This window comes from Camelus ferus, chromosome 9, assembly GCF_009834535.1.
Source record: "Camelus ferus isolate YT-003-E chromosome 9, BCGSAC_Cfer_1.0, whole genome shotgun sequence".
NCBI classification, from domain to species: Eukaryota; Metazoa; Chordata; class Mammalia; order Artiodactyla; family Camelidae; genus Camelus; species Camelus ferus.
In genome coordinates this window covers 77,704,662-77,731,193 of record NC_045704.1, presented here as the reverse complement: position 1 = coordinate 77,731,193, position 26,532 = coordinate 77,704,662, and the positions used below count along the sequence as shown (strand labels likewise).

At 54.3% G+C, this 26,532-nt stretch overlaps 3 protein-coding genes across 11 annotated transcripts; 1 reads left to right on the top strand and 2 right to left on the bottom strand.

Annotated features, from left to right (window-relative positions):
• The first annotated feature begins 329 nt into the window (after positions 1–329).
• Positions 330–5,878, top strand: AMIGO1 (adhesion molecule with Ig like domain 1). Of its 2 annotated transcripts, none has more exons than XM_006179953.2 (2): positions 330–625; positions 1,066–5,878. In XM_006179953.2, the coding sequence occupies exon 2, from the start codon at positions 1,130–1,132 to the stop codon at positions 2,609–2,611; it is 1,482 nt and encodes a 493-aa protein (XP_006180015.1). In that variant the 5' UTR covers positions 330–625; positions 1,066–1,129; the 3' UTR covers positions 2,612–5,878. The 2 variants fall into 2 exon arrangements, with proteins under 2 accessions (XP_006180015.1, XP_014410780.1); XM_014555294.2 differs by having other exon boundaries at positions 370–625; positions 1,092–5,878.
• Positions 5,879–6,899: 1,021 nt separating this feature from the next.
• Positions 6,900–15,073, bottom strand: LOC102503578 (cytochrome b561 domain-containing protein 1). 6 transcript variants are annotated; one of them, XM_032487267.1, is made up of 3 exons: positions 14,817–15,073; positions 14,237–14,298; positions 6,900–13,691 (listed from the first exon to the last, which is right to left on the bottom strand). In XM_032487267.1, exons 1-3 carry the CDS (start codon positions 14,962–14,964, stop codon positions 13,191–13,193), a joined length of 711 nt encoding a protein of 236 aa, XP_032343158.1. In that variant the 5' UTR covers positions 14,965–15,073; the 3' UTR covers positions 6,900–13,190. The 6 variants fall into 6 exon arrangements, with proteins under 6 accessions (XP_032343158.1, XP_032343157.1, XP_006180013.1 ...); XM_032487266.1 differs by having other exon boundaries at positions 6,900–13,739; positions 14,261–14,298; XM_006179951.3 differs by having other exon boundaries at positions 14,261–14,298; positions 14,817–15,070.
• Positions 15,074–16,445: 1,372 nt separating this feature from the next.
• On the bottom strand, positions 16,446–26,432 carry ATXN7L2 (ataxin 7 like 2). 3 transcript variants are annotated; one of them, XM_032487258.1, is made up of 12 exons: positions 25,189–26,432; positions 23,226–23,291; positions 22,739–22,843; positions 22,082–22,292; positions 21,497–21,687; positions 20,788–20,870; positions 20,202–20,455; positions 19,185–19,383; positions 18,920–19,041; positions 17,655–18,450; positions 17,274–17,338; positions 16,446–16,655 (listed from the first exon to the last, which is right to left on the bottom strand). In XM_032487258.1, the coding sequence occupies exons 1-11, from the start codon at positions 25,313–25,315 to the stop codon at positions 17,282–17,284; spliced, it is 2,211 nt and encodes a 736-aa protein (XP_032343149.1). In that variant the 5' UTR covers positions 25,316–26,432; the 3' UTR covers positions 16,446–16,655; positions 17,274–17,281. The 3 variants fall into 3 exon arrangements, with proteins under 3 accessions (XP_032343149.1, XP_032343147.1, XP_032343148.1); XM_032487256.1 differs by having other exon boundaries at positions 21,497–21,783; positions 25,189–26,430; XM_032487257.1 differs by lacking the exon at positions 17,274–17,338 and having other exon boundaries at positions 21,497–21,783; positions 25,189–25,440.
• Between the last annotated feature and the right edge of the window lie 100 nt (positions 26,433–26,532).

Genomic DNA, 26,532 nt, shown 5'->3' with positions numbered 1-26,532 from the left:
TTCTCTAACTTGTAAAATTAGAAGACACGTGACGCGTCTTGGCCCGGAGTCAGTAGCAGCGAATTCACTTCAGTTAGACCTACTTTTCCTGAGAGCGGATTTGGTAGGTAGAAGGGTGGCGGGTGAAGGAGATGGAAGAAGGTGGGGCCAAAGTCCCCCTCCTGCCAGTTTTCTTCACCAGGTCCCGACTGTTCCGAGAGAGAATAACCGGCGCGCGGCCGCTCCTCCGGCTCCAACACAAACACACGCACGTGCGCCCCGCCCCCGCCGCGCGCACGCGCCCCGAGGCTCCGGCGGCGGCGGGCGCGCGCGCGGTGCTCGCTGCCCCCACGCCGCTCTCCGCGCTGGGATCGCGGCGCCTTCCGCTCTCCTCACCGCTGCACGCCGGCCCCGCGGACCTGGAGACGGCGGCCGTGGTGGGGGGGCTCCGACGGCTCAGCGGTCGAGGCGGCTGCGCGCGGGGAGCGGAGCGGAGCCCGGCAAGTCCCGGAGAGGAGATGTTGCCGGGCGCGGGCCCCTGCGTAAGGCGGGCGCCGCCGCAGGCCGGTCGGTGAGGCGCCGCCGGGGGAGGCCGCGACGGAGCTCCCGGACCCGCCATGGGCTGAGACACATCCTCCGCGAGCAGGTGCAGTGACCGGGGATCCCGGAGGGGGAGCCCGCCCCAAAAGGCCCAGGGGACCTTCAGCCCCATTAGGATTTGCCCTACCCAGCCTTTGCCCTGTTGACCTTCCTTCAGCTGCTCCCGAAAGGCCCTGCTGACCCTGCCTCCAGACCCGGGCTCTGCACCCCTGCAGTCCCTGACACCCCGGGATGCCCTCATCCTCCACTTCTGTGACCCTAGCCCGGGAGGCCCTTGTGCCTACCTCCTCCTCGGTCCCAGTATTTGGAGCCCATCGCCTGCACAGTGTCTGGGAACTACCCAGCATCTCTTCCTTCTTCTAGCCCAATGTAGGTGGGGTGGGGGGAGGAGAGGGGAGGGAGGGAGAGTCACTTCTTCCCTCCAGGGGCCCTGGTGACCATCCTCTCTCTTAAGCCTGTAGTGAATGTGACCCTTCCTTACACCAGAACATGCCCGGGTGACTTCTTCCCAGATCTCCTTTGTGGCCTTCCTCGCCCTCCCAGTGACACTATGCAACCCCAGTGTGACCTGCGAGGCCTCTGGCTCCTGCTGCTGTCCTTGTTCCTGCTCCTCTTTGAGGTGGCCAGAGCTGGCCGTCCCGTGGTTAGCTGTCCTGCTGCCTGTCTATGCGCCAGCAACATCCTCAGCTGCTCCAAGCAGCAGCTGCCCAACGTGCCCCACTCCTTGCCCAGCTACACGGCACTACTGGACCTCAGCCACAACAACCTGAGCCGCCTGCGGGCCGAGTGGACCCCCACGCGCTTGACCCACCTGCACTCCCTGCTGCTGAGCCACAACCACCTGAATTTCATCTCTTCTGAGGCCTTTTCCCCGGTACCCAACCTGCGCTACCTGGACCTCTCCTCCAACCAGCTGCGTACGCTGGACGAGTTCCTGTTCAGTGAACTGCAGGCACTGGAGGTGCTGCTGCTCTACAATAACCACATCATGGCAGTGGACCGCTGCGCCTTCGACGACATGGCCCAGCTGCAGAAACTCTACTTGAGCCAGAACCAGATCTCCCGCTTCCCTCTGGAACTGGTCAAGGAAGGAGCCAAGCTACCCAAACTGACGCTACTGGATCTCTCCTCCAACAAGCTAAAGAACTTACCACTGCCCGACCTGCAGAAGCTGCCCGCCTGGATCAAGAACGGGCTGTACCTACACAACAACCCCCTGCACTGCGACTGTGAGCTCTACCAGCTCTTTTCCCACTGGCAGTACCGGCAGCTGAGCTCCGTGATGGACTTTCAGGAGGACCTGTATTGCATGAGCTCTAAGAAGCTGCACAATGTCTTCAATCTGAGTTTCCTCAATTGCAGCGAGTACAAGGAGCGTGCCTGGGAGGCTCACCTGGGAGAAACCTTGACCATCAAGTGTGACACCAAGCAGCAGGGGATGACCAAGGTGTGGGTGACGCCAAATAATAAACGGGTGCTAGATGAGGTGGCCAACAGCACAGTGACAGTGTCCAAGGATGGCAGTCTTCATTTCCAGAAGGTGCAGGTTGAGGATGGGGGCGTGTATACCTGCTACGCCATGGGGGAGTCTTTCAACGAGACACTGTCTGTGGAGTTGAAAGTGTACAATTTCACCTTGCACGGACACCACGACACCCTCAACACAGCCTATACCACCCTTGTGGGCTGTATTCTCAGTGTGGTCCTGGTTCTCATCTACCTGTACCTCACCCCTTGCCGCTGCTGGTGCCGGGGTGTCGAGAAGCCTTCCAGCCATCAAGGAGACAGCCTCAGTTCTTCCATGCTCAGTACCACACCCAACCACGATCCTATGGCTGGTGGGGACAAGGATGATGGTTTTGACCGGCGGGTGGCCTTCCTGGAACCTGCTGGACCCGGGCAGGGTCAAAATGGCAAGCTCAAACCTGGCAACACCCTGCCAGTGCCTGAGGCGACAGGCAAGGGTCAGCGGAGGATGTCGGATCCAGAATCGGTCAGCTCGGTCTTCTCTGATACACCCATTGTGGTGTGAGCAGGATGGGTTGGTGGGGAGATTCTGCCCCAGGAGAGGTAATGCACCCCTGAAGGATATGAGGGGATGGAAGAGAGGGCTGGCTGCCCAAGGGAGTGTGTTCCCCCCGACCTCAAGGGAATTGGTCAAGGGTACAACAGGCAAGACCCGAAACGGGGTGTGGCTGCCACGATTTTCAAATATGGATATATTAATCCTCAGGCAAATGCTACGCCCCTACCCAGAGCCTTGACAGTTCTCAATGTGGTGGAGGAAGAGGAGTGTGTCTGAGTTGGTGGCAGTAAGGAAGGAGTAGGGGGAAGAGCAGATTCCCTAAGCTTTTTTGAGGTCATCTCTAGCTCCTTAAGAGAAAATCATTTAGGAAAAAAAATCATTTTTTTCTGTCTCTGCCCACCCACACCTGTGATGTTGTGTGTGCTGGGGGAGCTTCCAATGGAGCCACGTTGAGGAAAAGCTGTATTATCCTCTTTAGCCAGGAAGTCACACTTCACAGCTGGGGAAATTGGAAACCTTTGGAAAAATGATTCAGGAGAAGGCTGAGACCTCAATCAATAACACTCCCCAAAGCTGTTGTGAGACTTCTCACTAATGCCCTCCTGTTTCCTGATGAGCCCTGGGTGGATGGATCTTTGCAGGAGCCTGGCCTGTTGCCTGTCAGATATGGCAGTGATGTGACATGTGGTATCTGTGTCTTGTCCTGAGACCAGTGGTTCAGAGGGATACAGCATGAACCAAAGGGTCCATGTCACAGCATATCAGATGCCAGCACAAAACTGGTAGATGAGGGATAAACTCCAGATTGCCTGGTGGAGGAATCAATTCCCTGGTTGGTGAAACCCTGGGTTCGCATTTAATTCCTAGCACCTGTGTGTCGGACCAGGGTGGGCGGTGCTGAAAGCAGAGCGTCTATGGATGCGTGCCACCAACGTGGGATAGGGGCCACTTTGCACTAGGGGGAGGAGGGTAGATCAGCCTCTATTTTGTAGCATCCAGCTGGACCTACCTGATTTTCTGTGTATGCTGTCCCTTCATTCAGTCTCCTGATCAAGCTTAGATGGGATTCTGAGTTTTCCCTAATATGCTGCTCTATAAGGGATGGAGTCCTGGAAAGTCTGGCCCCAGCTGGGTTAGACTGGGCTTGGGGATGGAGGGGACTGGGTATCTCCTCTACGTTGACAAAGCCACCTTGCTCCTCTCTTAGCGATCTCACCCCTGCTGCAAACCCAAAGCATGGGGTTTCTTCATCCGAGGAGTTGGGATTGGGTGGTGTCTGCCTCAGAAGAATGGCAGTTTGGAGAGTGGGCTTAGAGTTCTGCCCTCTCCACAGGGTTCCAGACAGTTTTGTAACAGAGACAGTCAGTGGCACTAAACTTTCCTTAAGTTCTACCACCCCCATCTCTCTCAGCGAGAGGTCTGTGCTGTTGTGGTGGTCAGGCCAGAGGAACTTAAGAAGAGACCCAACATTCCATTCCATCCAAGGTTGCAGAGTACTTTGGATGTAGAGATGACTGCTCCCTTTGACCCTACTGCAGGCCCTAGTTTGCTCTGAGCTTTGGGAAGGGGACGAGCAGGGGAAAGGTAAAAATGTTCTCTGAATTTGGTCTTTTTCAGTCTCTACCCTCTCTCCCACCAAGCTCCCTGTCCATTGAAAGTTCTGCAGATCTTCTAGTTTTCTGATCTGCTCTTTAGGTTCCAAGAAATGTCATTTACCTGCAGATGAGGGCTTCTTGCTAGGAGGGCCTAACTCCTGCTGCCTATTAAGATTCAGGGAGGAGACTGGAATGCAACATCTTCCCGTTGTCTGTTCCTGGGATGTCAAGACTGCTGTCCATCCTTTTATTAGTAACGTAGTTTTGTCGAGAGAGGTGCAGCATTTCCCTCAAGTACTTGCATGCTCATAGGGATGCATGCTTATAGGTGTGCATGCACACTAGCACCTTGATTTCCATCAGGACAGTGATTCTTCAGTCCCCACTAATGTCCACTTCCGGAATGGTTTCCACCTGTGTGCACAACTTCATGCACATAATTTTCTTGCCCTCTAGGAGAGACAGTGACCATGCCAGGCTCCACACATACAAACTCTTATTACTTTTAATTTCTGAACTGCCTGAAGCTTCCCCCACATCTCCATGTCACTGAATAACTTCTCCGCAAAGGCTGGAGTTTGGAGAACCACAGGTTGAAGACCTTGGGAGGAGTGTTGGTGAGGAGCTAACTGCTTCTTCCGGCTCCTCAGAAACCTTCCTTGGATTAAAGATGATATATATGAGAAATAAATGTAGAACTCAGTCAGTGATGGACCCAGAAGAAAACTGGCAGGGGACCCAGCAGCTGTAAGCTGCTCCTCGTATGTTAACTGCCCTGGTAAGACAGGGGCAGGAGGGAAAAGTTGTCTGGTTATATTCCAGAGACTTCTGAAGATTCTGATACTGAAGCTGTAGGAGCCAGGACTTCCTCCTCAGATTTATCAGGGAACCAGGGAAAATCTCACCTCCATGCTGTATCTTCCCCTCTAGGCACCATCTAGGGCCCTGAAAATCTTTAAAGTGAATGTCAAATGAAGTAGGTCTTTTGGAGCATTCTAGCCGAGTTCCTGAGGTCTAGGAGGGCCATTTTCTTCACAAGTCCTACCCAGTTTAGGGTATAATAAAAGGCCCCGAGGCTCTGAATCTCCCTACTGAATCCACTAGGTTGGCCAGTATCTACCAGTTTAAGACTGGTAATGTGCCTGGCTGCCCCACCAAGAGATTGAACTGCTTAGCCTCTTCTGGTGGTTTTAGCTGATAGAATCCAAAGGTAGCTTCTTACTTGGACTGGGCACTCAGCATATATAAGCTCACTAGAACCCTGTGTAGGAAACTGCCAGGTCTGGTTATAAGAAAAGGTTGAGAGATCACCCCCACCCCCATGAACCAGATAAGTCTCCCGGGAAGCAGGTGTCCCTGGAGACAGAGTATGACAGGGCTCTACAATCTGTCTGTGTGGTTATTTGTGATCTTTTTTCTTTGCCTGTGTTTATGAGCTCTTAGGAAGGAGCCAGGCGAGGGTATACCCCAGCTGGGAAGAGAAAAGCCAACTGATTCCAGTTTTCTGTGTGTTCTTACCTCCGTACTTCCTTGTAGCCCTGCTGGCGAAGCAAGCAGGCCTCCCCACTGTCCAGGACCCTAGTCCTCCTCCTTGTGTACTCCCAGGCTGGCAATCCTTGGAGCCAGTGGGCTCTGAAAACTAGACAATGATCATTAAACCTGGCTTGAGTCTCTGTTCTGGCATAGTCTGTGACTGGTTTATTCATCTTTTCAGCCTGTGGGTGGGGTTCACTGTACCTCAGAAAGGTGTGGCCTATCTAGGGAAAGAATATTTAAATGCTGTTCCAAGGGCACAGGTAGAATCCACATCTAGGCATTAAGATGGAGCAGGGGTCAGCCAACTTTTTCGGTGAAGAGCCAGACAGGAAACACGTTGGGCTTTGCAGCCCTTATGGTCTCTGTTACAACTGCTCAGCTGCTCCGTTGTGGCAGGAAGGCAGCCACAGACGGTACACAAATGAATGACTGTGGCTCTGTTTGATAAAACTTTATTTATGGACATTGAAATGTGATTTTCATATAATTGTAACGTGTATTTTGAGTTTTTTCAACCGTTTAAAAATGCAGAAACTCTTATTAGCTCAGGACCACGCAAACCCAGGCAGTGGGCTGGTTTTGGCCAGCAGACCATAGTTTGCCAACCTGATAGATATTCTCAAAAGAAATGTCACTGATGCTTTAGCAGGAGAGAGTAGAAATTCCATGACTTGGGGCTAGAGCCTATAGATAATGAAGGCTTTCTGGATCCCTGGGGAGGAGGGTTGCCTCCCTGCAGAGTTCTCTTAAAAGTCTGGATCGAGCCTACTAACTGGACTATGGAAAAATGCTTGGACTGGGTTAAAAGGAAATGATGGAGAGCAGCTCACTTTCACAGGATTTTGTTTATTACTAGTATATGTTCCTGTTGTGAATGGCAACCATTTTAGTTTGGCTTAAAGTATATTAATGTAATGGACAGATTAATATTCACTGACAGTGTAATGTGTCCTAGGCATTGCATAGAACAGAGAAATGCAGTCCCCACTTTCTTGGCACAGAGATAGCCTACCAGAAATTGGACTGGATTCTTCTAAACTCTGAACGTGTAATTGCTTTCGCTACTCTCTTGGTACTATGGGAAAGGAATTGTCATGGTGGATTCCAAAAGGGGAGAGGAAGTAGTCTAAGGAAAAAAAGAAATTAAAAGGATCAGAATTTGAATAATTACCTAATTTCTTTTATTGATAAAATCTTGACCAAAGGGCAGCTCTCCTCTGTCTGGAAAGTTGTCTTTTTCTTTTCGTGAGGGACAACCAAAGTGGTGAGGGCCAGCCAGCCACATCAGACAAATCAACCTTGGCAGTCAATGAAATGACAGATGTTGATGCTAGAGTGCCCTCAGAATTGACATTTATGTAGCATTTTTTAATCTTTTCAAAGCAGATTTTGCTGTGGCTAAATTTAGCCAAGAGGATGAGCTGGTAGAGAGAACAGGTCTGGGGAAGACTACTGAGAGTTTGCCCCTCTGTGTTGATTTGTGCCAAGCCTTCCCTGAGCCTGAAGAGTTTTGATACTCCTTTCTCCATCATTCCAAGGAATCCATGGCTGCATCTCTTCAACCCTCCCTTTCTGCCTCCCACTACAAGAAGTTCCCTAGATTCTGGCCAAGATGTGCAATTTTGTCTGTCTTACCTTGCAGCTCTTCCCCTAGCTCCTCTTAGGTGGCACTGTGGGAGAAGGGAGGAAGTTAATATGACAAGTTACCTCTTAGAACAGAAGAATTAAATGGATTGGCCAGCCCTGTCTCTCTTCCACCTGATCTCTCAACTTTCCTTTTCTGCAGTTGAAGCTCTGGTACCCCTAATCTTGTCTCCCAGGAAACCACTGGTGAAGCTTCATTTCCCCCGCCTACACTGCAGAAAAGGCTCAGGCCCGTATAGTAGTATGGTTGGCTCTTCTGGTCTGGCTACAGTGAGCCTGTGCTGGATACTTCCTCTCCCAGGACTTGAGAGAGGAAAGCTAAAGCAGCTGCCACGTTAAGCCCCTTCATCAGGCTTACACATTGTTGTGTAGAAAATATCAAGTGGTAAAGATACTTAGACCTGCCCTGAGGCCTTCCAGTTGACATCAGCCTGGTTACAGTCCCAGAATCACAGAGGACTTGGGAGAGAACCAGCCTTCAGGACATGGAGCCCTGAAGGGACTTCCAGGTGCCCTACAGCACTGGCATACATAAAGTGAGAGTCACTGAACCCAGCGTTGGGGATGGGGGTTGTACGCGTGCGTGCACGTATGTGTATGTGTGCACACAAACATCCACACAGTTTGGGGAGCGCTGTAGCTGGACAGAACTTTGTGCTGCTTTCCTTCGCCTCCCACTGCTCCTTCACTTGGCCATAGTTTGCTTTAGGTGTGGGTCTAAGCAGAAAGGCCTAGCCTAGTCCTGGGCACCCTTAGAAAGCACTATGAGATAACTGGAAATCTGCTTTAAAGAGGCGGGGTGCTGGGGTCCCCACATGTATACTCAGTGAGGCAGTTGAATCCTCTGGCAGCAGAGAATGGCCTAAAGTAGCAACTTAATCTGCTTTCAACAGAGGTTTAAAAAATCATCAGGGAAATTCTGATGATAGCAGGTAGATTAAAAACTAGGACTTATTCCTCACACATTGGTAACTAAATCAAGCCTTCTGAGTGGGTGGTGGGTAGGGAGAAGGTCGTCTTACTGGAGGGAATCTGTGTCTGCTTTAAGCTTAGCCCAGTGCTGGAGACGGTCTACATCAGACCTCCATCCAGGGCAGCTCTGGGGCACTATCCTGCCTTTCAGCTACGTCTTCTCTGTGTCTATGCTGTCGACAGTTGCTGAGGCCGTGACCACAATGCCTGATTAGTGTTTCATTCCTGGATCCCAGGACAAAAAAAAAAAAAAGATTAAAAAACATACGGAAGCCTCTGCGCTGCTGTGGTGCCTGCCTCTATGCCCACTACAGGCGGACTGCTGGCTGTTCGCAAGACCAGTAGAATGGGAAATATCCTTCTCTGAATTTAAACATAACTGCTTTCATGGCATGCACCACATGTGTGTGTGCGTGTGCGTGTGCTTTAATCCCAGTAAAGTCCTTTGAGGAGGAAAGGTCTGTGATCCTACTCCAAGAGCCTGAAACAAGGAAGGAGAAACAAACCTGTGAACGAGCCAGGGGCCGTGTCTCACAACTCTGCATCTCCACCCAGTGCCTGGGTGAGGGCCTGACGCAGCCTGTGGCTACAGGGGAAACCGGGGGGTCGGTGTGGCAGGGTCATCGTGTCCATTGCTGTTGCTCCTGCCTTCCTGGCTTGTCTGCTCCACTTTTCCCTCAGAAGAGCAGAATTAGGTAAGAGGAACTGAGATCTGTAGCCAGGAGCTCTAGGCTAAGACTAGCTCCAGGAACTTGAGGCTGGACTGGGGGGATAATTACAGACTCCCAGATTTTGCAGTCGGCTCTATGGCTTGAAAATACCAGCTGACAGCACTTGGGGCAAGCCTTATGAGAGTCACAGCCTCAGTGGCATTCCTGACAGGAGTGGGGGAGAGCTGACCTTGTGTCGAGGAGGGAATGTGTCTGTGTTCTCTGATGATGGCTGGCAACACAATCTCTCTGAGACTTGGGTTCCGTAAGCATCATTATCCATTAACCTTTTATTGCCTCCCTAAAAGAAGTGTAAAACCCAGAGCCAGGCTGAGCGAGAAAGAGATAAGGACAAGAATATCATACCACCTGTTTACATTTGTTCAATGCTTTGAACTTTCCAGTGCCTGTTAACATGCATTCTGTCATTGAGCGCTCACAACACCCCTATGAGGTAGGTCAGGCAGTCAGTGATTTGCCTGTAGCCAAGCCAGTGTTAGGGGCTGAGTAAACCCAGCCTGGAGGTTTCCTAGCTCCCAGGACGCACTTTCCACTTCAGGATACACAGGCCCTTTATGTCAACCAGACAACCAGACATAGGACAGCAGGAGCACTAAACCAGATGTTTCCCTGCTCCCTAAGCCTGCAGAGGGCCACCAGAAGTGTGGGGGCAGGGCGGGGAGTCAGGACCAAGGGTGTCCTCTGGAGGCCAAGACAGGTCAACAGAAGGAAGGGCAGGAGAACTAGAAGTTCAAGGTCAACAGCCACCACGGCCACTACCAGTGTCAATGGAACTTACACTGTGTGCTCTACATCTTGACCTTCGTCAGGTAAAAAGGGCCCACTCCCAGAGAAAGGACGCCTCAAGGCTTGGCTGAGAGGTGCAACTCCTGACCCCTCCCCCTGTCTGCAGCCCCCAAAGAAGGGGAAGGTGAGGGCTGGCTGACTCAGCCTGCAAGTGCTTAGAGATCTGGAGCTGAAAGGCCTCAGCACTATTCAGCTAATGATTATTATTAACTCTGAACAGGCCTTGGCATATCAGCCAGCTGGCTCAGGGAGAATGCCTGGATCTCCCACAGAGAGGTTTTAAAAACAAGACCCATAGCAGCCATGCACGGGGGTAGAAGGGTGGGGACAATGAGAAAGAAGGGACAGGCCAGGGTCAAGGAGTGGGGAGGGGTAGTCTGTCCTCTAAGAGGGTGGGGAGAAAGGAGTCACGGGCTGGCGAGAACAGCAGCCTACCTCTGTGCCGCTGAAGCCGCCAAGAAGGTGAGGCTGGAAGACTTCCCCAGACACAGCTCCTGCCATTCAACACCACCCCCGGCCAGGGAGGTGGGGCCGCGGGAAGGGGTGGCTGTGGGAAACATGCGGGCCTGGGGGTGGTATCTGAACCCAGAATGGTAATCCCATTACCATTTGGATTTGGATACAAAACCATCTATGTTTCTAATGTCCTCAAGGTTGAGTTTGAATGTAATCATATTTGGAATCAGGACTTAGTGAGCCTGATATGCAAATTTGTGCAAATGACTCGAAATTTTTAAAAACTTGAGCACCCTGGCTTTTTTTTTTTTTTTTTTTTAAAGGTAAAATAGGCTGACTACTAGCAGCTTTCCCTAGCTAGGGGAGAAGGGCAAAAGGGCAGCTATTTGCTTCTCCCCCAGGGCCTCTGCCTCACTGCTGAGGAGCCCAGCTAATATCCCAGTTGGGGAGACACAGGGAGGTGGGGCGGGGGTGTAGATGGAGGGTGCAGAGGGGAGGAAACTGCATATGCCGCCGGCAGCCAATTAGGTCCCAGCTGGAGGAAGAATGCCCTGGCACTGAGGACTAACGGTTGTCCAGCTGCTGCCCCAGGATGTGAGGGCAGGTGGTGATGGAAGGAGAAAGGCAAAGAGGGGAAGGGGGGGGGAGTCCCCCCACAGTCTGGCCATCTGGGAAGAAGGGCGCCTCCTGGTGACCTCCTCCCTATACTGCAATCAGGTTGGCTAAGCGCAAGGAGGCCACCTGTGCCCTCCTCTCTGCCCTGTGCCCCTGCCCCCCAGGCCTACTGGTCAGAGAGGTGACAGCTGGGGCTCCTTCCTCCTGCAGAATATAAATGACTTCCCCTTCCTCCCAGGGCTGGGAATAGACATCAGCTGGCACTGCCCACGCAAACTGCCGGCTGTCAGCCCGCCTGCCTGCCCGCCCATCAGCCCCCGCACCACCTGGGAGGAGGCAACACCTCAGGCAGGCTCAGGCTTTATGGCATTGCCTGCTTGGCTCCCAGAGCAAGCTGGTGAACCTCACCTGGCCCTCTCACCCTGCTGTAGACAGCGTGAGACTCCCAGCACTGGCTGTGATGCGCAAGAGGTGACCAAAGTGACCCTAGGTGAGAATCTTTCCCACACAGCCCCAGTAACCAGCTCTCCCAATTCAGACCACGCTGGGGAGTTGGAGAGGAGAAAGGGCAATGAAAGAGACAGGAACAACCCCCTTCTGCAAAGCAGGGACCCCCTTTAGATGCTCAGGATCTGGAGAGCTCCTAAGAGATGCCATCTAACCCAGGAGGAGCCTAGTGAGGTCTGCTCAGAGGACACCTGCCCTTGCAGTTTTCATTCCTGTACTGTTGAATCCTACCAACCTCCTTGTTTCTGAGCGGAAGTCTCGAATCTTCAAAAGACCTAGGCTTTCCAATATATTCCCATCTAGGAACAGCTCCCTCTACTCCCAGGACCTAGAGCTCCAGGCCCTACACCCTAGGCCTCCCAGAGTTCCCACTGAGTTCTTTCTACCCACCTCAATACCAGCTTTCCTGGCTCGACCATTTTTAGTCCTTGCCATGATCTGTGGGGGTCCCATCTCCCCGACTGAGCCAGACAGCAGTTATCCAGTCTGGCATCCATCCCTGACCATTGAGAGCAGTCTGAGGACCTACTTTCAGTTTGGAACAAGGAGGGGGTCTTTGCAGGGAAGAGGTCCCAGTCTTCATTTGCCACCTGGCACCAAATTCAGCCCCTTCCTGGGCCAAAAAGCTGGCAAGAGACAACAACTGAGGAAAGCTTAGCTGACAAAGGAAGAAGGGGAACCAGGGAGACTTTGTCTTCCCTAGATCAGAAGGGCCCTGCCCCACATCCTTGGCTCTTATTTTGTTCTAAATGCTTCAGAACAGCTCCACAAAGCTAAGGCAAGAACCTAAGCCCTAAGAAGGACAAAACATGAGATGCTCTACCACTGCAAATGGATGTCAGGGGAAGAAGCACACCCATGTCCTGCAGCTTCAAGCCCAGATCCTGGGGTGAGCGGAAGGAAGTTCTTAGCTGGGCCAAGAAGCCCAGCCAGGAGCCATAGGCTTAGTTAAGCCCTTCTGCTCCTCTAAAATCTTTAAAGTGACTTTAGTGCCTTTACTGTCTTGGAGTTCTGGAGACCCTCACCTGGGCCCCTTGTCTCCATTGCACCTGACCCCTTGTGCCCTGGTCCAGGGGCCAAATCAACACAGATTCCTGAAAGGCCACGAGAGCAGACCTGTCCCTCGAGAGGGGTAAGGGAATGGTGAATGTAAGAATTAACATTCTGAGTCTGCTGAGTGGTCCTGAGCTGGGAGGGTAGTCTGTGACGTCAACTTGACAGACACCGAATGTTAGAGATTGTAAAGAAACAATCACTCATTACACAGATGAGGAAACTGAGGTCCTGAGACACGTGACTTGCATAAAGTCATACAGTAGAGTCTACAAGGACCATACCCCGTAAACAAGACCTATGGGCTCTCTCCACTACACCACTTTCTCAAAGTGACCCAAAGAGCCATGTCTGCCATTCATACGTTACAGGAACTCGACTTTTCATCAGGTATGCAGGCAAGAAGTGGCTGCCAACACCATCACCAGCCCCCCCAACACTTCTGTCACCCATCAAGAGTGGAGGCTTCAGGATCAAGCTCCCCATCGCCTTCCACTTGCGCCCAGCACATTTCCCCATTTTGGCCCACTGAGTTATCTGTCAACAACAGCAGTTTGGGTTTCTGCAGCCCCTGGCCCAGCTAAGAAGTACAAAAACCCTACCACTTCTGAAGTGGATCCTTGAAAGTCACCAAAGGAACCACTGAAGTCCAAGTCAAATGTCCCATTTAGATTCAGAGTTCGGAGGAACTCACATTTCCATTTTCTTCCTTGGCAAGTAGGAGCTGGAGATCTGGTGCATGATTACCAGGGCTGGATAGAGGGGCAACGCCAGGCACAGGTACCAGGCTGCACCTTTGATCTGGGCTTGGAACCACACGGAGTGCATGCCCAGGAGCACGGTTACTGTAGCCATCAGGTAGACCACCAGTCCACACGTCAGATGGTAGAGCTTGAGGCGAGCCACCCTTGAGACCCTGGCTGCCCGGGGACAGAGGAGGCAGAGCCCACACAGTGCCTGACCACCCGTAGCCAGCAATGTCAGAGCCCCTACCAAGCTGTGCCAGGACACCAGGTGGGGCAGCTCACTGCGGGTCCTGCTGGAGACGATGAAGCCCAGGCCCAGGGCTGCACAGAGGATGGCTAGGCTCTGCCCCACCCAATGAAGTCGGATCCGGACCTTTCGGGAGCAGAAGAACAGGGAGTGCTCAGGCGAGAAGAGTAGGATGGCCTCAGCCATGCAGAGGCAGAACTGTGAACACAGGAGAGGGCCAGTGAGCCTCAGGCCCAGCTTGGAGTCCTAAGGAAAAGGAGGTGCCCTCATACATCCAATCAAGGAGGACAAAGGGCTAAAGAACTCCCACCAGGGCTGCTTGCCTCACAGGTCAGCATTTCTGGGCAGAACTGGGAATTCACACTTGAGTGGAAGTCTCATTATTAAGGCTGACAGCCATGTACCCCCCTCCACCTCCTCCACAGACAGACTCTCATTTCTTGACCAATGGGAATGGCAAATGTTAAACTTCCTCCTGAGTTTTGCGGGTGGGAAGTGACTGGATTACACCCCTTCCACTTCCTCCTTTTAGGCTCTAGTGGAGAAAGAAATGGTATCTTCCATGCCCTCTCATCCCCTTCAACCACCTGATTACCTACAGCCCAGCCCTGTTTCCTAATCCATAGGTTGCAAGGAAAGATGGGGCCTTGGCTGTTCCCCACCACCCAACCTCTCTGAGCCTTAGAAAGGCTAAGCCTTCTGAAGGCTGGATGCTTCCTTAGTGGCATATCCAAACAAATCACCTGCAGAAAGAAGCCCAAACTCACCGCCAAGGCCATGAATACAGGGTGCCAGGAGAAAAGACCTAAGAATCAAAGAGAACAGACTGATGGCTGGGCACCATTCTTTCTGCCCCCGTGGCTGGCTGGAACCCAAAGAATCTGGCTAAAGGGGAAAGGTCAGTGTACCGTCTCCAACCCTGATCAGTAATCAGGAACTCGGGGCAAAGTGGAGCTGCCAAAGGGTCTTACGGTGAGCAACCAAGAAGGCAAACATACCAGTTTGGCCTGAGTTCCTCATTCAGCACCTGGCAGCTATCAGCCCAGTCCTGGAATAGACCTCGGCCTCCCTTCCTTTACTTGTATCGTCCATGAGGGACTCTGCTTATGATGAACTAGAGAGTTCAGTTGGCTTCAGTCGTCTCCTCTCCTCCCAGCACCTGAAGCCCCAGGGCCACGCTCCACCACGCCCTTACTTCCCTCCACAGCCCGCCCCTCCACTGCTAGGGTCCCCACTCCATGCCTCTTAGTGCTCCCAAGTGCTGCCCCTCCAGCTTCTAGGCTCCGCCCCCTTCCATGGCCCCGCCCCGCCGTGCCCACTCACTGGTTCCTGGCCGGGACAGCACAGTCAGAAAGATGGTGAAGCCCAAAGCGACCAGGTGCGCCAAGATCCCACTGCCTCTTCGCAGCCAGCGGGTCAGTCTCGCCTCCCTCGGCGGAGCGGGAACCAGACCTACCTCCAGGGTCTCCATGACAGTGCCCGTCCGCCGCACTCTCCCAGCTGCCAGGGCGCGTCTTCCGGGTTTGCGATCGCGGAGGCGGCCGTGGCCGCGGGAGAAGCTCCTCCCTGGGAGGCTGCCGGCAATGCGGCGGACTCGCCCACAGCGCCCTCTGGAGGCTGGGGGGAAAGCGCAACTGCCCTGGAGAGCCCCGAGGGCAGAATGCGACTGGACAGCTCCGGGGGGACCGCCCTTGTTTCTTCAGCCAACCTCCTTTGTGTGTTTACGTCTACACAGGCTTATGGGGCTTATGTCTGAAGTAGCCTGTGGAAATTACATTTATGGCAACTGATTTCACCCAAATCGCAAATCTGGTACACTGAACCAAGAGTGTTAAAACCAGTGTTTTGAGCAGTTTTCCAGAAATATTGGATTTCCCTGGTTGCCCACTCTCTCCTGCCATCCCTTCTGTCTTGTTAAGGGAATAAGATTCCTCCTTGCCTAAAAGCAAGGAGAATGAAAGAAAAGGATAATGCCAAAAACTAGTACCCTTTGAAGACCAAAGGAAGGACAGGCAACAGTTGTATCCCTTATCTGCACGGTGGTCATTTCCCCCAGTGAGACAAACGGAAAAACTAGGGCACTCCCAACCCTTGCCGCCTCCACACCATCTGCTCAGCCCTAGGGATCCAGGTGATCCTGAGGGACCAGGGCCTCCCACATGCCTGCTGCCTCCCACACCAAGGGAAGTTCTGTAAACGATCATACCTTTTCCCTTCCTGCCTCCAAGAAAAAGTCGTGGTTCAGATTAAGGAGGCCTACCTGGGAGGGGCTGCACTCCTTCTTTAAGGGTAAACCCACAGGGCAGGGAGAGAGCAAAACTGGCTGTCCCAAAGAAATCAGGGACATCCTGAGAGCAGTTACCAACTCAAGCTTCAGGGGTTGAGAAAATAAGGCTACTAGTAAGAGGCAGCACATGAAATCACTTATATGTGGAATCTAAAAAAATGACACAATGAACTTATCTACAAAACAGAAACAGACTCAGACACAGAAAGCAAACTTCCGGTTACCAAAGGGGAAATGGGGGAGGGATTAAAAAAAGAGAGAGAGAAAGAGCTGGAACAGCTGAAGAAACTGAGGCAGTAATTCAGAGATAGGATGGAGGCCTTGGGTTGCTGGAAGACCAGAGAAGGGCCACAGGCTGACTCCCACAGACCCTCAAGGCAAAGCTCCAAGAGTAGAGCCAGAGGGGTGGCCCCCCCCCAATGTTTCCTTTCCCACTGGGACTGCAGTTGTCCCTTTGCTCACTTGGAGCCACATGCCTCCTCATCTTAAGACTCCCCCAATGATACAACCCCCCAGACATTCCCACAGTTTAAAAGGACAAAAAATATACACGCATAAGGGAGTTTTTCGCAGGCAAGGGATGGGAGCTGTAGTCTGCCCATCATCTCAGCCTCCTGGGGTGCGGCTGGGGACAGTAAGGATACTCATTTTGCTACATTTCTTTCCTTCTTTTTCTGTGTTTCTGTTTTTATATTTTCTTAGCAGCAACAGAACAGGGAGACAGTCTTGAGGTATTTTAAAGAGTTTTTTTTTCTTAAAAAAAATAATATAAAGTTATAAAAAGCGGCAGCAGCCTGGGGCCCGGATCTGGAGGGGAGGAGGTGCTGGCGGCTCCATCGCAGTGGGCAGGCACTTTCTCGTTAATGGGCTTTTGACTGCAGGAAGACAAGAGGCAAGAGACAGAGTCAGGCTGGGGGAACTACTCGTCCTCCTATCCAGTGAATTGTGGCCATAAAAGCTAAGGCTTGATTTTTTCCTGCTGGTCTGGTGAGTAGAGCTAGACAAGAGGGAAGATGAATGCCAGCCCAGCAGAGGCAGCTGGAGAACACCTATGCACACGTGTGATACACACACACTCAGGCCCTGGGCAACTGTCAAACTCACTACTCTCATATGGGTGCCAAAGGTGTTGGTATGCACCTGGCCAGTGCCTAAACTAGGAGGGCATCCCCTCTTCCCATTTCCAATATGTCCCTCCTGGCTAAGATCATATGGTTAGCTCATAGCTCCAGGCCTCCCAAGAGGCAAATAAGCCGGGCTGCTGCCTTTATTAGAAACTCCGGAGAACTTGCCTGGCACCTGAAAACCTGGCAGTGGGTAATGTGCAAGGTGGGCATACATGCATATGTAGACCTTGGGTTGTGTCCCTGCCCCTTCCTGCCCTGATGCCCAGAGGCAAAACCAATGAACAAGACCCACCCCCCCGACCATGCCCAGCATGTTAGGTGTTAGGCCACAGCTCAGGGACCCAAGCCCAACCCCACTGCCCAAACCTTTCTTATCAGAGCTCATGGAGTCCAACTTCCTTTCCTTCAGGGAACAGAGGTAGCTCCAGTTCCTGGAGTGAGGGCCACAGCCATTTCAGAAAGTGGCCCTTTGATTAAAGCAAAAGCGGGGGAAGGGGAAGAGGCAGAGGCAGCATCTCTTTAGCCCAAGGGAGAGGACTGGGGACAGGGGAAAGCACATTAAGCAAAAGCTCGGATCACCCCTCCCGAAAGAAGATGGCCCAGCAACTCTCTCTCAACTTCCCCTATCTGCCCTTCCGGGCACAAACATTTACTCAGCACCCTTTTTGTCAGGTTCCCACTGTGCACTCTACCCACATCCATCCTGACCCTTCCCTTTCCCTGCTCTTCAGGGAGCTGGGCTGGTACCTTCAGTGTAGAACACTTCTCCTCAAAGGCCAGGGCTGGACCCGGCTTCTTGCGGCGCACAGAGCAGGCCGCATCGGCAGGGGCACCAGCCTGGCAGTGCTTGGCCTTCACTGGCCGGCAGTAAGTGGCCAGGTTTTTCCGCTTCTTGGCTACCTCCTCCTCAGAGAGGCAGTTGGTTGGCAGGGCCTTGGCCGGATGTCCAGCTGCTCCCCGGCTGTCCAGCTGAGAAGCCTTGACTGGTGTGGGGGGCTGATGAGGGGAACCCCGACAGTCCAGGGGCCCTGCCCGCTTCACTCTTGGCCCCACCGTCCCATTAAGCCCCATGCCCAGAGCTGCTTTAGTCTTGGCCGAGAGGCCCCGGCAGCCAGAGGGTTTGCCTTTTCCAGTGGGCTCCAAGATGCAAGTCCGCTTGAAAGTGGTGGGGCCAGGGGATAACTTTCGCTTTCGAGAAGGAGCCTCCACCTCGGGCCCGTCCTTGCCTTTGGACGACTTGCTGGCCTTCGAAGGCGGGAGCTTGCTGAAGGACGGGGACGGCGTGTTGGCAGGCAGTGGTGAGGTGATAGCCTGGCTCCCGCCCATGCACTCCGCCTGGCTGCAGGCGGCTGCCACACTGGGGGAGCCTGTAGGGTAGCTGGGGACAAGGCTGTCCTTGGTGGGGGGCGTAGAGGCTGGGCAGGCAGGTCTGAGAGGTGGGCCTGGAAGGCGGGGGCAGCTGCCTGTAGAGGACGGGCTCAGGGGAGCAGATGGGGGGGCGCTGACAATGTGGGATGGAGGCTCAGCTGCCGGTGGGATCTTCCTGCAGCAAGAAGAAAGCCCCACTGTGATGCCAAGCAAACAAGAGGGCCTCCCTACCAACATACACCAGTCTCTCTGCCCCACCTAGAATTGACCCAAAAGAGCCCTGGTAGTGCTGCCATCTGCTGGGAGCTGCTGGAACTGAGAGTTAGGAAGAAGGCACAGGGACAGGCCGGAATGAACCAGCATACAGACCCATTTTAAATCTCAGGTTGGACATCCCCTAACCCTAGTAACCCAAAAGGTACTGGAAGTGATGGGTTGGAGTCAAGATTCACTCCTAGACCTATTCATGCCCTGCATTAGCCCAGCTCCAGGCTGCCAAGTCTCCCAACTACCTCTTCATGCTACCTGGGTCTTCCTAGCAAACAGCCAAGCCCCAACTATAGGTATGCATAAAGAATTAGGACTTCTGAAGCCCATGTATGCCTGGGGCTTGGGGAGGGAAGTTCTGGGGCTAAGAGACTCACTTCCACATGTGTGAACTGAGGTGCCGTTCCAGCATGGAGCTCAGTGCCGAGCAGAACCGGTCCAGCCGGCGGCTAAACACGTAGCATCCTGGACTCACCAGTCGGCTCCCAAAGGTGCAGAACTGGAGGTAAAAGGAAGGTACATGGTTGGCGGGGCCTGAAATGCAGGGAGGGCACCTGCACACAGGATCTGACCTCCTCCCCACGCTGGGGGCTAGGAGGGCTGGGCCACCTCCCACCCCAGGTCCCGGCTCCAGGTCCTTACCGCCTGTGGCCGAGGGGGCCGGGTTGCATAATGGCAGTCAGTGGGGAGGTGGAGGTCATCAGATGTCCCCTCCTCCTCACTCTCCTCGCTGGAGGCCTGGGCCCCACCCCGGGGCAGGGGGAAGGGGAACAGGCCTGGGTCCCCATCACCACCACAAGGGCCTTCATCATCCAACTCACTCTCAGAGGAGGCCCGGGACCTGGAAGGGCCAAAGGGGATGTGAGGGCGATGTGATGCGAGTGGGTCAGGGTGGGGGGTGTCCCTGAACCCGCCAAGCTCAAAAAGCCAGGGCAGACACCCTGCTGGGCAATCAGACAAAGAGGAAGGAGGACAGGAAGGGAGGGAACAACAGAGCTCACAGAGTAAGAGCCAGAAAGATCAGGGGCCACAGCTCCCGAGGGAGTCTCTCCCCAGCCCCTTCACTTCCCAGGCCCTGCCTCCTCAGGGGGAAATCTGCTCCAGATTCGCCTCCTCCAGAAAATCTTCTGAGATTAACTGCACCCAGCTCTGGTCAGCCCAGTCAATTTTCTCAACCCCCTTCTTGCATCACATATTCCTGTGAGCCTGTCTGTGAGCTGAGCCTGTGTTTCGTGTCTGCCCCTCGTGTTACAGGCAGAGATGCGTGTGTGTCTCCTTCGGCAAGGCAGGCTCTCCCCGGGGTCCAGCGCAGCCTCTGCACACGAAGGGGCCAGTAAATAAATACACAATAGGACTGCCTCACCCAGGACCCTGACCCTTTTGGCTCCCCAATTACAACTTTTGGCCTGTTGGAAGCAGCTGGGAAAATGTTTTTATCCTGGATGTTGGAACTGGCACACTACAGAGGCTGGGGCGCTGCAGTATGCTGAGTTAGGAACAGGGAATCACCTCCGTCCACTGCCAGGGGTCCCTCCCCCCCACACTCAGGGTAGAGTGATCAGCATCTTCCAAGACACTCCCTGGGCCTGTCTCCAGGGGTCCCTGATGGCTTGGGGCCACGTGTCCCCAGGTGGGGTGGGGACTGGATCTTGGACGTACCTGGGCAGTGCACAGTATGGGTAGGTCTGCTTGGCACGAGCAGAGAAGGTGCTGCTGGGAGCAGCCGCTGCTGCCACAACCTGGACTGAGGAGGGGGGCTCCTGGGAGGGGCGCTCGAGAGCTGGCTCCTTGCGCCCTGGGCTCTTCTCCTTGGGAGACTCCCCTTTGCGGGAGTTGGCCTTCAGCTCTGCCACTAGCACGTCAAAGTCCTTAGCTCGGCCCTGGACCTCCCGGCGCTGGTGCACTGAGTGGATCTAGAATACAGCAGGGTGGAGGGTGGGGAGGGGGTGTGAGCTGAGCAGGGGTGAGGGGACAACGGTGAGCTCTGGCCTGGGCAAGTGGAGAGAGAGGGTGTGTGAGTGTGTCTGTGGATGTGTTTGTCTTTGTTTCACTCCTCAACAGTGCCAGAACCCCTCTTTGGAAGCCACCCCCTCCCTGCTGTCCCCACCCTGAGCCCACTGGGGCAGACTTCTCTCCCCTTGCCTGGTCTGGGCTTAACCCCCATGGCTTGATCTCACTTCCCTTCCTCGCCCCAGGCCCGTGTCTGTGCTGTTCTCCCTCACTATGCAGTGGGAGTGGGGGTTACCTTGCAGGTCAGCAGGCGGGTACAGATCTTTTTGGTCTCTGGATTTATTACCCCACACTGCCTGTTGAGGTCGCACTCCTTCCCTGTGAAGAAAGCGGTTGCCATAAGCCCCAAGGCCATTTCCAGAAGGCCCATGGGAGGATCTGGCCTCTTCGAGCAAATGGCTTGGGAAGAGCTGGGTCTAAGGCAAGAGAGCCACAGGCCCCCAAGTCTGGGGCCACAGCCTTCCAGAGAAACTCCTCCAGGCATCGGCAGCTCTCTGCTGGGCGCAAGAACCATCCCATCCCCATGCCCAGCCCAGACACTCCTTTGGAGGCTCCAAGCCCCAGGCAAAGCAACACATATCAAGAAACAAAAGCAGCCACAAGCATCTGGGATGCCAGGGAAACCAGATGTGGGAGGTGTCTGGTGCCCTGGATCTAGGTGAGGAAAGAGATAAAGGTCAACAGCCCAAGGTGAGGACGAATACCTTCACCTTGGACATAGGCTCCCTTAGCCTTAATCAGGACATCTGAGCTGAAGAGAATCTTGCAAGAAAGCAAGCAGGTCAAGTGTCCACGTCAAGGGATGACCAGGGGCTCCTGTACCCTGGCAACCTGTGATGGCCAGACCCACTCTTTCTTGACCCCCTCTCTATCAGGCCCCAGGACAAAGCAGTCCAAAGAATCCCCACTCTACCTTCCTGACCCCCAAGACCACGACTACTCACGAGCCATCTTCCGGTGGGTTTTGGGGGGAAGCCTGGCCCCACCAGGCTCCTTTTCAGGGGGGCTGCCTTCAGCCCGGTGACTGGGGCCCTCGTTGGGGGTTATCTCGATGCTCTCTCTGCCATGAAGTTCTTTAGAAGGGAACACCATGGGGTTTTTTCCAGGGGAGTCCTTGGTGAGGCCGCCAGGCTGGCTGAGGAAAGCAGAGGGCGGGGCCACCCTGATTCCGTGTCCATCAGGCTTCGGGAGACTGGACATCTTCTCCAGATTCACCACAGGCACGAAAAGGCTATACGTGGAGAGAGGGTGTAGGCTGGGAGGTAGGGAGGCTGGGCCTGGGCCCTGGACTATAGCCCAGAGCCATCTCCTTTCTTGGCCCTGGGACTTGGGTGGGCTACTGCAGGGGTGCAGAACATGAGAAAAGGGGACCCCATATTCCCTGAGGCAAGGGTCTGGGAGCTGCAGAGAGAGCTGGCAGCCTCCTGCTGTGAGCAGTGCCCATCACCCTACAGCTGCCTCAATTTCTGTCAACCCCTCCCTGGGCTCGGGTCAGGGCTGGTCTTAGGGAGTCTCCAGCCTTTCCTTACCAGAGGCTGTCCTTCTGGGTCTTCTCAGGAGGCTGGTGGCCACGGCTCCGAGACCCCTGGCCCTTCTCCCTGGAGGAGGTTTTGGTAGAACCTGGGGCTCTACAAGCTGGGCCCTGCCCATTCACTACATGGCATTTCTGAGAGCTGGCAGGGGCTGGAGGTGGGGGTGGGGCCCGGGCGTAAAGCTTGCTGAGGGGCCCATGTCTTCTTTCTGTCACCAGGAGGTGGAGAGAGTAATCGAGGTGAGTGGTATCAACTGCCTCCTTCCCCAACCTCCTGACACTGCTCACAGACTCATGATAGAGAATCTGGAGTTCTCAAAACTTAGATTTTAAATTTTATCTCCTTCCCATTTGAATTTGAGCCTCCAAGACTCAAAATTCTAGAATCCAGCTTCTTGAACCTCTTAGCTCTTCTCAAATGCTAGAACTTACCCCCCTCCCAGATGTTAGATGTTTGCTTAAACAATAACCCCAACTCACTACCATCTCTGAAGCCCCTCCCACCCCGGATCTTCCATATTCCCTAAGCCTCCCTCAGTTACCCACATGACCTCCCAACTGACCCCATCCTCAGAGTTCCATGTTCCACCTTCCTCTGTCCCCTCTATCTCCTCCCTAGGGCTCCCCAATATCTTCTCCCTAGGGCTCCCCTCACCGCAGTGCTTCTGGAAAGCTTGAGGCTTCACCACTTGGCTGCAATGGTTACACACAACCAAATAGAAGTCGTCATGGGCAGGGCAGTGCCCAAAGATGGACATGTCTGCAATGACAGAAGCCATTATCACTGGGGCTAGGAACCCCAGGGTTCCCCTGTAAGAGCAGAGAATAGTCCCATCCGCCACTCAAATGACACTTCCCCTCCCAGGTGATATGACAGGCTTTATCCTGGACACTCCCAGCTTCCAGAGTTCAATCTAACCAGTCCCTAAGAATGTGAGCTTTCAGGTGAATGGGCACCAAGCACCTATGATTAGGATCTCCCACAACAGGTCACAGGAGCCCAGGGAATGGGCTGACCCAGACCTATCAAAGCGAGAATCCCCAGACCTGCGGCTTCAAGCAGCCACCTCCTGGGATGCGGCAGAAGAGAGGAAGGTGGTCCTGTCTGCCCTGGGCCCCCGCCTGAATGTGTTGACTCCCACCTTCTTTAATGAGGGTCATAGCATCCAACTTCTTCATGTTTTTGTTACTCTCCTCCAACTCAGCCCCTGGAGGAGAAACACAGCTCAGAAGGACCACTCCCAGGCCAGAAGCCCCATCTCCAACCCAACCACGGCCTGCAGCCAAGCAGTAGGAAGCCCTCACTCCTTGACAAGCACCTCATGCTCAGGATCGCTTAGAGAACCTTTCAGTGGATCATTCTCAAGTGCCCCTTTTCCTTCACCTGCTACCTCCGGAATGAACTGGCCCCACTGGGAGGGATCCAGCCACCTTTCTTGTGGATCCTTCACTCCAAGGTGCAGTTCAGGATTCCACTGATGAATAGTTGGGTGACTATGGATAATTATCTCTTTTCTGGGCCTGCTTCTCCATTTAAATGGGAAACAATCCTTAACATATTTTAGTATAGATCCCCAAGTCTCTTGAGATTTTGCAGATGGGTCCTTTCTGCTATTCTGTGGCATCCCAAACACTCTTCCAGGTCCCCATCCCCAATTTTGTTCCAGCTGGGTTGCCATGGCATTGTCAAAGTTACTCCCAGCTTCTCAGGTCCTGCATTGCCAGGATGCTCATAGAGCAGAGAAACCGCTGTCTTAGGGCCCTTCAGCATCTTCAAAGTCCCCCTGGTCAGTTACAAAAGCCCTTTTCCTCTTAAGGGGGGGTTTGGGCAAGGGCTGCCCTTGTACCTCAGTTTCTGGGTTGATGACAAAAACATCTTAGCTGTGCAAAGCAATTCTTTCCCCATCCCCCTACCTTACTCCTCACCCCTCCCTCCTCTACGCCCCCTCCCTGTCCCTTGGAAAAAAAATCAATTCTGAGTCACCAAACCCGTCTGATTCCATTTCCGGTTCTCAATGCACCTAGACCCTGACAATGGCCCCATCCTTGCCCACCCAGCATGGGGTACTGGGGTGACCTGAGCTCCCCCCACTTAGGTCTGCTTCTGACACCTACTAACAGACTCGCCCCTTTTTAGAAGGCTAAGAATACTGACAGTCTTATATAATCTACAGATATGAGGGGTGGTGGGTTAGGTGTGCAAGAGACAAGGCGCAGCTCCCACTCTTAAGTCTGTTAAAATGCAGTGATGGACAGAACTAAGCTGGGAGTTGGACGTCTCAGAGGAGAACAAGTGTCATCAGAGACCGCTCCATGTGGTCTCCTCCTCCACCTCTTCTCACTTGCAAACTTCTTCAGGGGCGTGATGCCTGCTGTCACCCCAAAGGCCACGAGGCCAGATGCCCCCTGGGGCCCAGGAGACAAAGATCAGGAGAAGAGACTGTCAGCCCGCTCACCAAAAGCACTCAGGGGCCTAGAGAAGGTGGGGGTCAGGGGAGAGAGCCCAGGAGGCAGGGCAAGAGGCCCGGGAAAGGACGGAGGGTTGGAGGCATGGATGGATGGACGGAAGGAGGGAGGAAGGGAGGATGGATAGATGGATGGACCGAGTAATGCGGAGGTGGCGGGGGTCCAGTGGCACTGCAGCCGGCAGGCAAACGCCGAAGAGGAGCAGGAGGTGTGGGGCAAAAGGCGAAGGAACAGGGGGGGCGGGGAGGTTGGGAGGGGGACACACAAGTGGGGTGCGTGGGAAACACGTGGAGAGGACTGTTGCAGATGGGGAAAGCCCGAGGCAGGTGCAGGAGGGGGGGAAGCTGGAGGGCAGCAGGCAAGGAGAAACATAAAAGCAAGCAGATGTGGGGGCAGGTACTGGGCAACGGCAGAGGCAGAGGTGGGCAGGGTGGGCTGCTGGCGGTGAGCCGGCGCTAGGACCCGGAGGCGCGAAGGTGGAGGAGCGGGCGGGCACTAGGACCCGGCGGGTCCTTTGTTTGGGGGGCCGGGGAGCCGGACGGCGGCTCCCGTCGGCGGCTCCCCTCCGCTGGTGGGGGCCCGGAGAGGGGGAGGGGAGACAGTGATGGGGTCCTCGGAGTCTAGGGGAGCTTCACTCACCGTCGGCCGCGGGCAGCTCCGCCCGCTCCACCCACGAGCTCCAGCTCTGTCCCGCGAAGTCATCGAGACTCGGCACCCGCCGCTCCAGAGCGGCCATTGCTGCCGCCGCGCGTTCACGCACCGCCATCACCGCCGCGGACGCGCGCCCGCCCCGGCGCCGCCGCCGCGCGGCCCCCTCCCCGCATCCTCGCCGCGGGCACGCCTTCCCTCTCCCTCCCACCTTTCCAGCTCACTCTTGCGCAAGCGCAGCACTAGTTGCCTTCCCCTCACCCTCCCTTCCGCATAACCTTCTGGGAAATGTAGGCTTAGAGGTGGTGCGGTTGCCTGGCGAGTTTGCAGTGAGAGCCCCTCAGAAATGCACAGTTGCGGGGTGGAGAAGAGACTAAAGCCCCAGGACCTCCCCTCTTAAACATTGTGCACATTCTTTGTGCTACCAGCCACTCTCCCAAGCTCACTGCACACAAACCCAGGTCCCAAACCGCTCTCTGCCCAAGACGCCCCTTTAAGCCGTGCCTGTGCCAGCGAGCTGGCGCCCCTTCCCGGGCTGGCGGCCACGAAGCGATTCGCTTCCCAGTAGATCGAATAGGGTAGGTGCAGGGAGGTGGGTGTTGTGAATCAGAAGGGCAAAGGGAGGGGGTCTGTAGGATGTGCTGAAGGACACGGGAGTTGGAGTAGGGGAGGGCCCTCAACTCATGTGTTGTGCCTCCTGTGTGGGAAACCCACGCTGCCCTGATGCAGAACGGAGGGTTGGAGTGGCGTTGTCTGGGTTTGGGAGCACCTAGCTGAGCTGACCAAGATCACCTGTCAGGATGACAGAAGGCTATCTCAGAGCCAGAGCCAGCCCCGGAACTGGGGTGGCCCCGAGGCTGCTGGTATTTGCAGCATATCTGCTGATTCGTCTCTCCTCCTGAGAACTACAATCGATACCCTGTACCGCCTCTTCCCAAACCCTGGCTGGACCCTGACTCCATCCATCACTTTGGCTTCTTTTTCTAATGAATATTTTCCCTGCTGGAAGGGCTGCTACCAGTGCCTCGGCAGAGGGAGATTTCTCTGTCATTTCATCTGTCATTTTCCTTGCTAAGGCCTGGAAAATACCTTAATCATCCACCTCTTTCTTATTCTTAGCTGGTAACATTCCTTCCCACCCTAACACAACCAAGAGACAAAAGCCTGGCCCCCATCCGATCACGTCAGAAAAGATACTAATTCTCTTTTCCCTCCTCAACCCCTCACACCTCACCCCATATTAATTCCTACATCAAAGGGGAAAACAAATTGGAAGCAAATAAGTCAAGATTTGTGAGTTCAAGACCTCAGATTTTCTTCTCATTTTCACCCAGG

Coding starts and splice junctions, on each gene's coding strand:
- AMIGO1 (XM_006179953.2), top strand. CDS start 1,130: ATGCAACCCCAGTGTGACCTGCGAGGCCTCTGGCTCCTGCTGCTGTCC.
- LOC102503578 (XM_032487266.1), bottom strand. CDS start 14,964: ATGGAGACCCTGGAGGTAGGTCTGGTTCCCGCTCCGCCGAGGGAGGCG. Junction 14,299..14,816: donor GCTGTCCCGGCCAGGAACCA/GTGAGTGGGCAC, acceptor TTTGATTCTTAG/GTCTTTTCTCCTGGCACCCT. Junction 13,740..14,260: donor CTGTATTCATGGCCTTGGCG/GTGAGTTTGGGC, acceptor CCTTTTCCTTAG/GACTCCAAGCTGGGCCTGAG.
- ATXN7L2 (XM_032487256.1), bottom strand. CDS start 25,315: ATGGCGGTGCGTGAACGCGCGGCGGCAGCAATGGCCGCTCTGGAGCGG. Junction 22,844..23,225: donor TATGACCCTCATTAAAGAAG/GTGGGAGTCAAC, acceptor CTGTCATTGCAG/ACATGTCCATCTTTGGGCAC. Junction 20,456..20,787: donor CCCGCCTGCTGACCTGCAAG/GTAACCCCCACT, acceptor GCTGTATTCTAG/ATCCACTCAGTGCACCAGCG.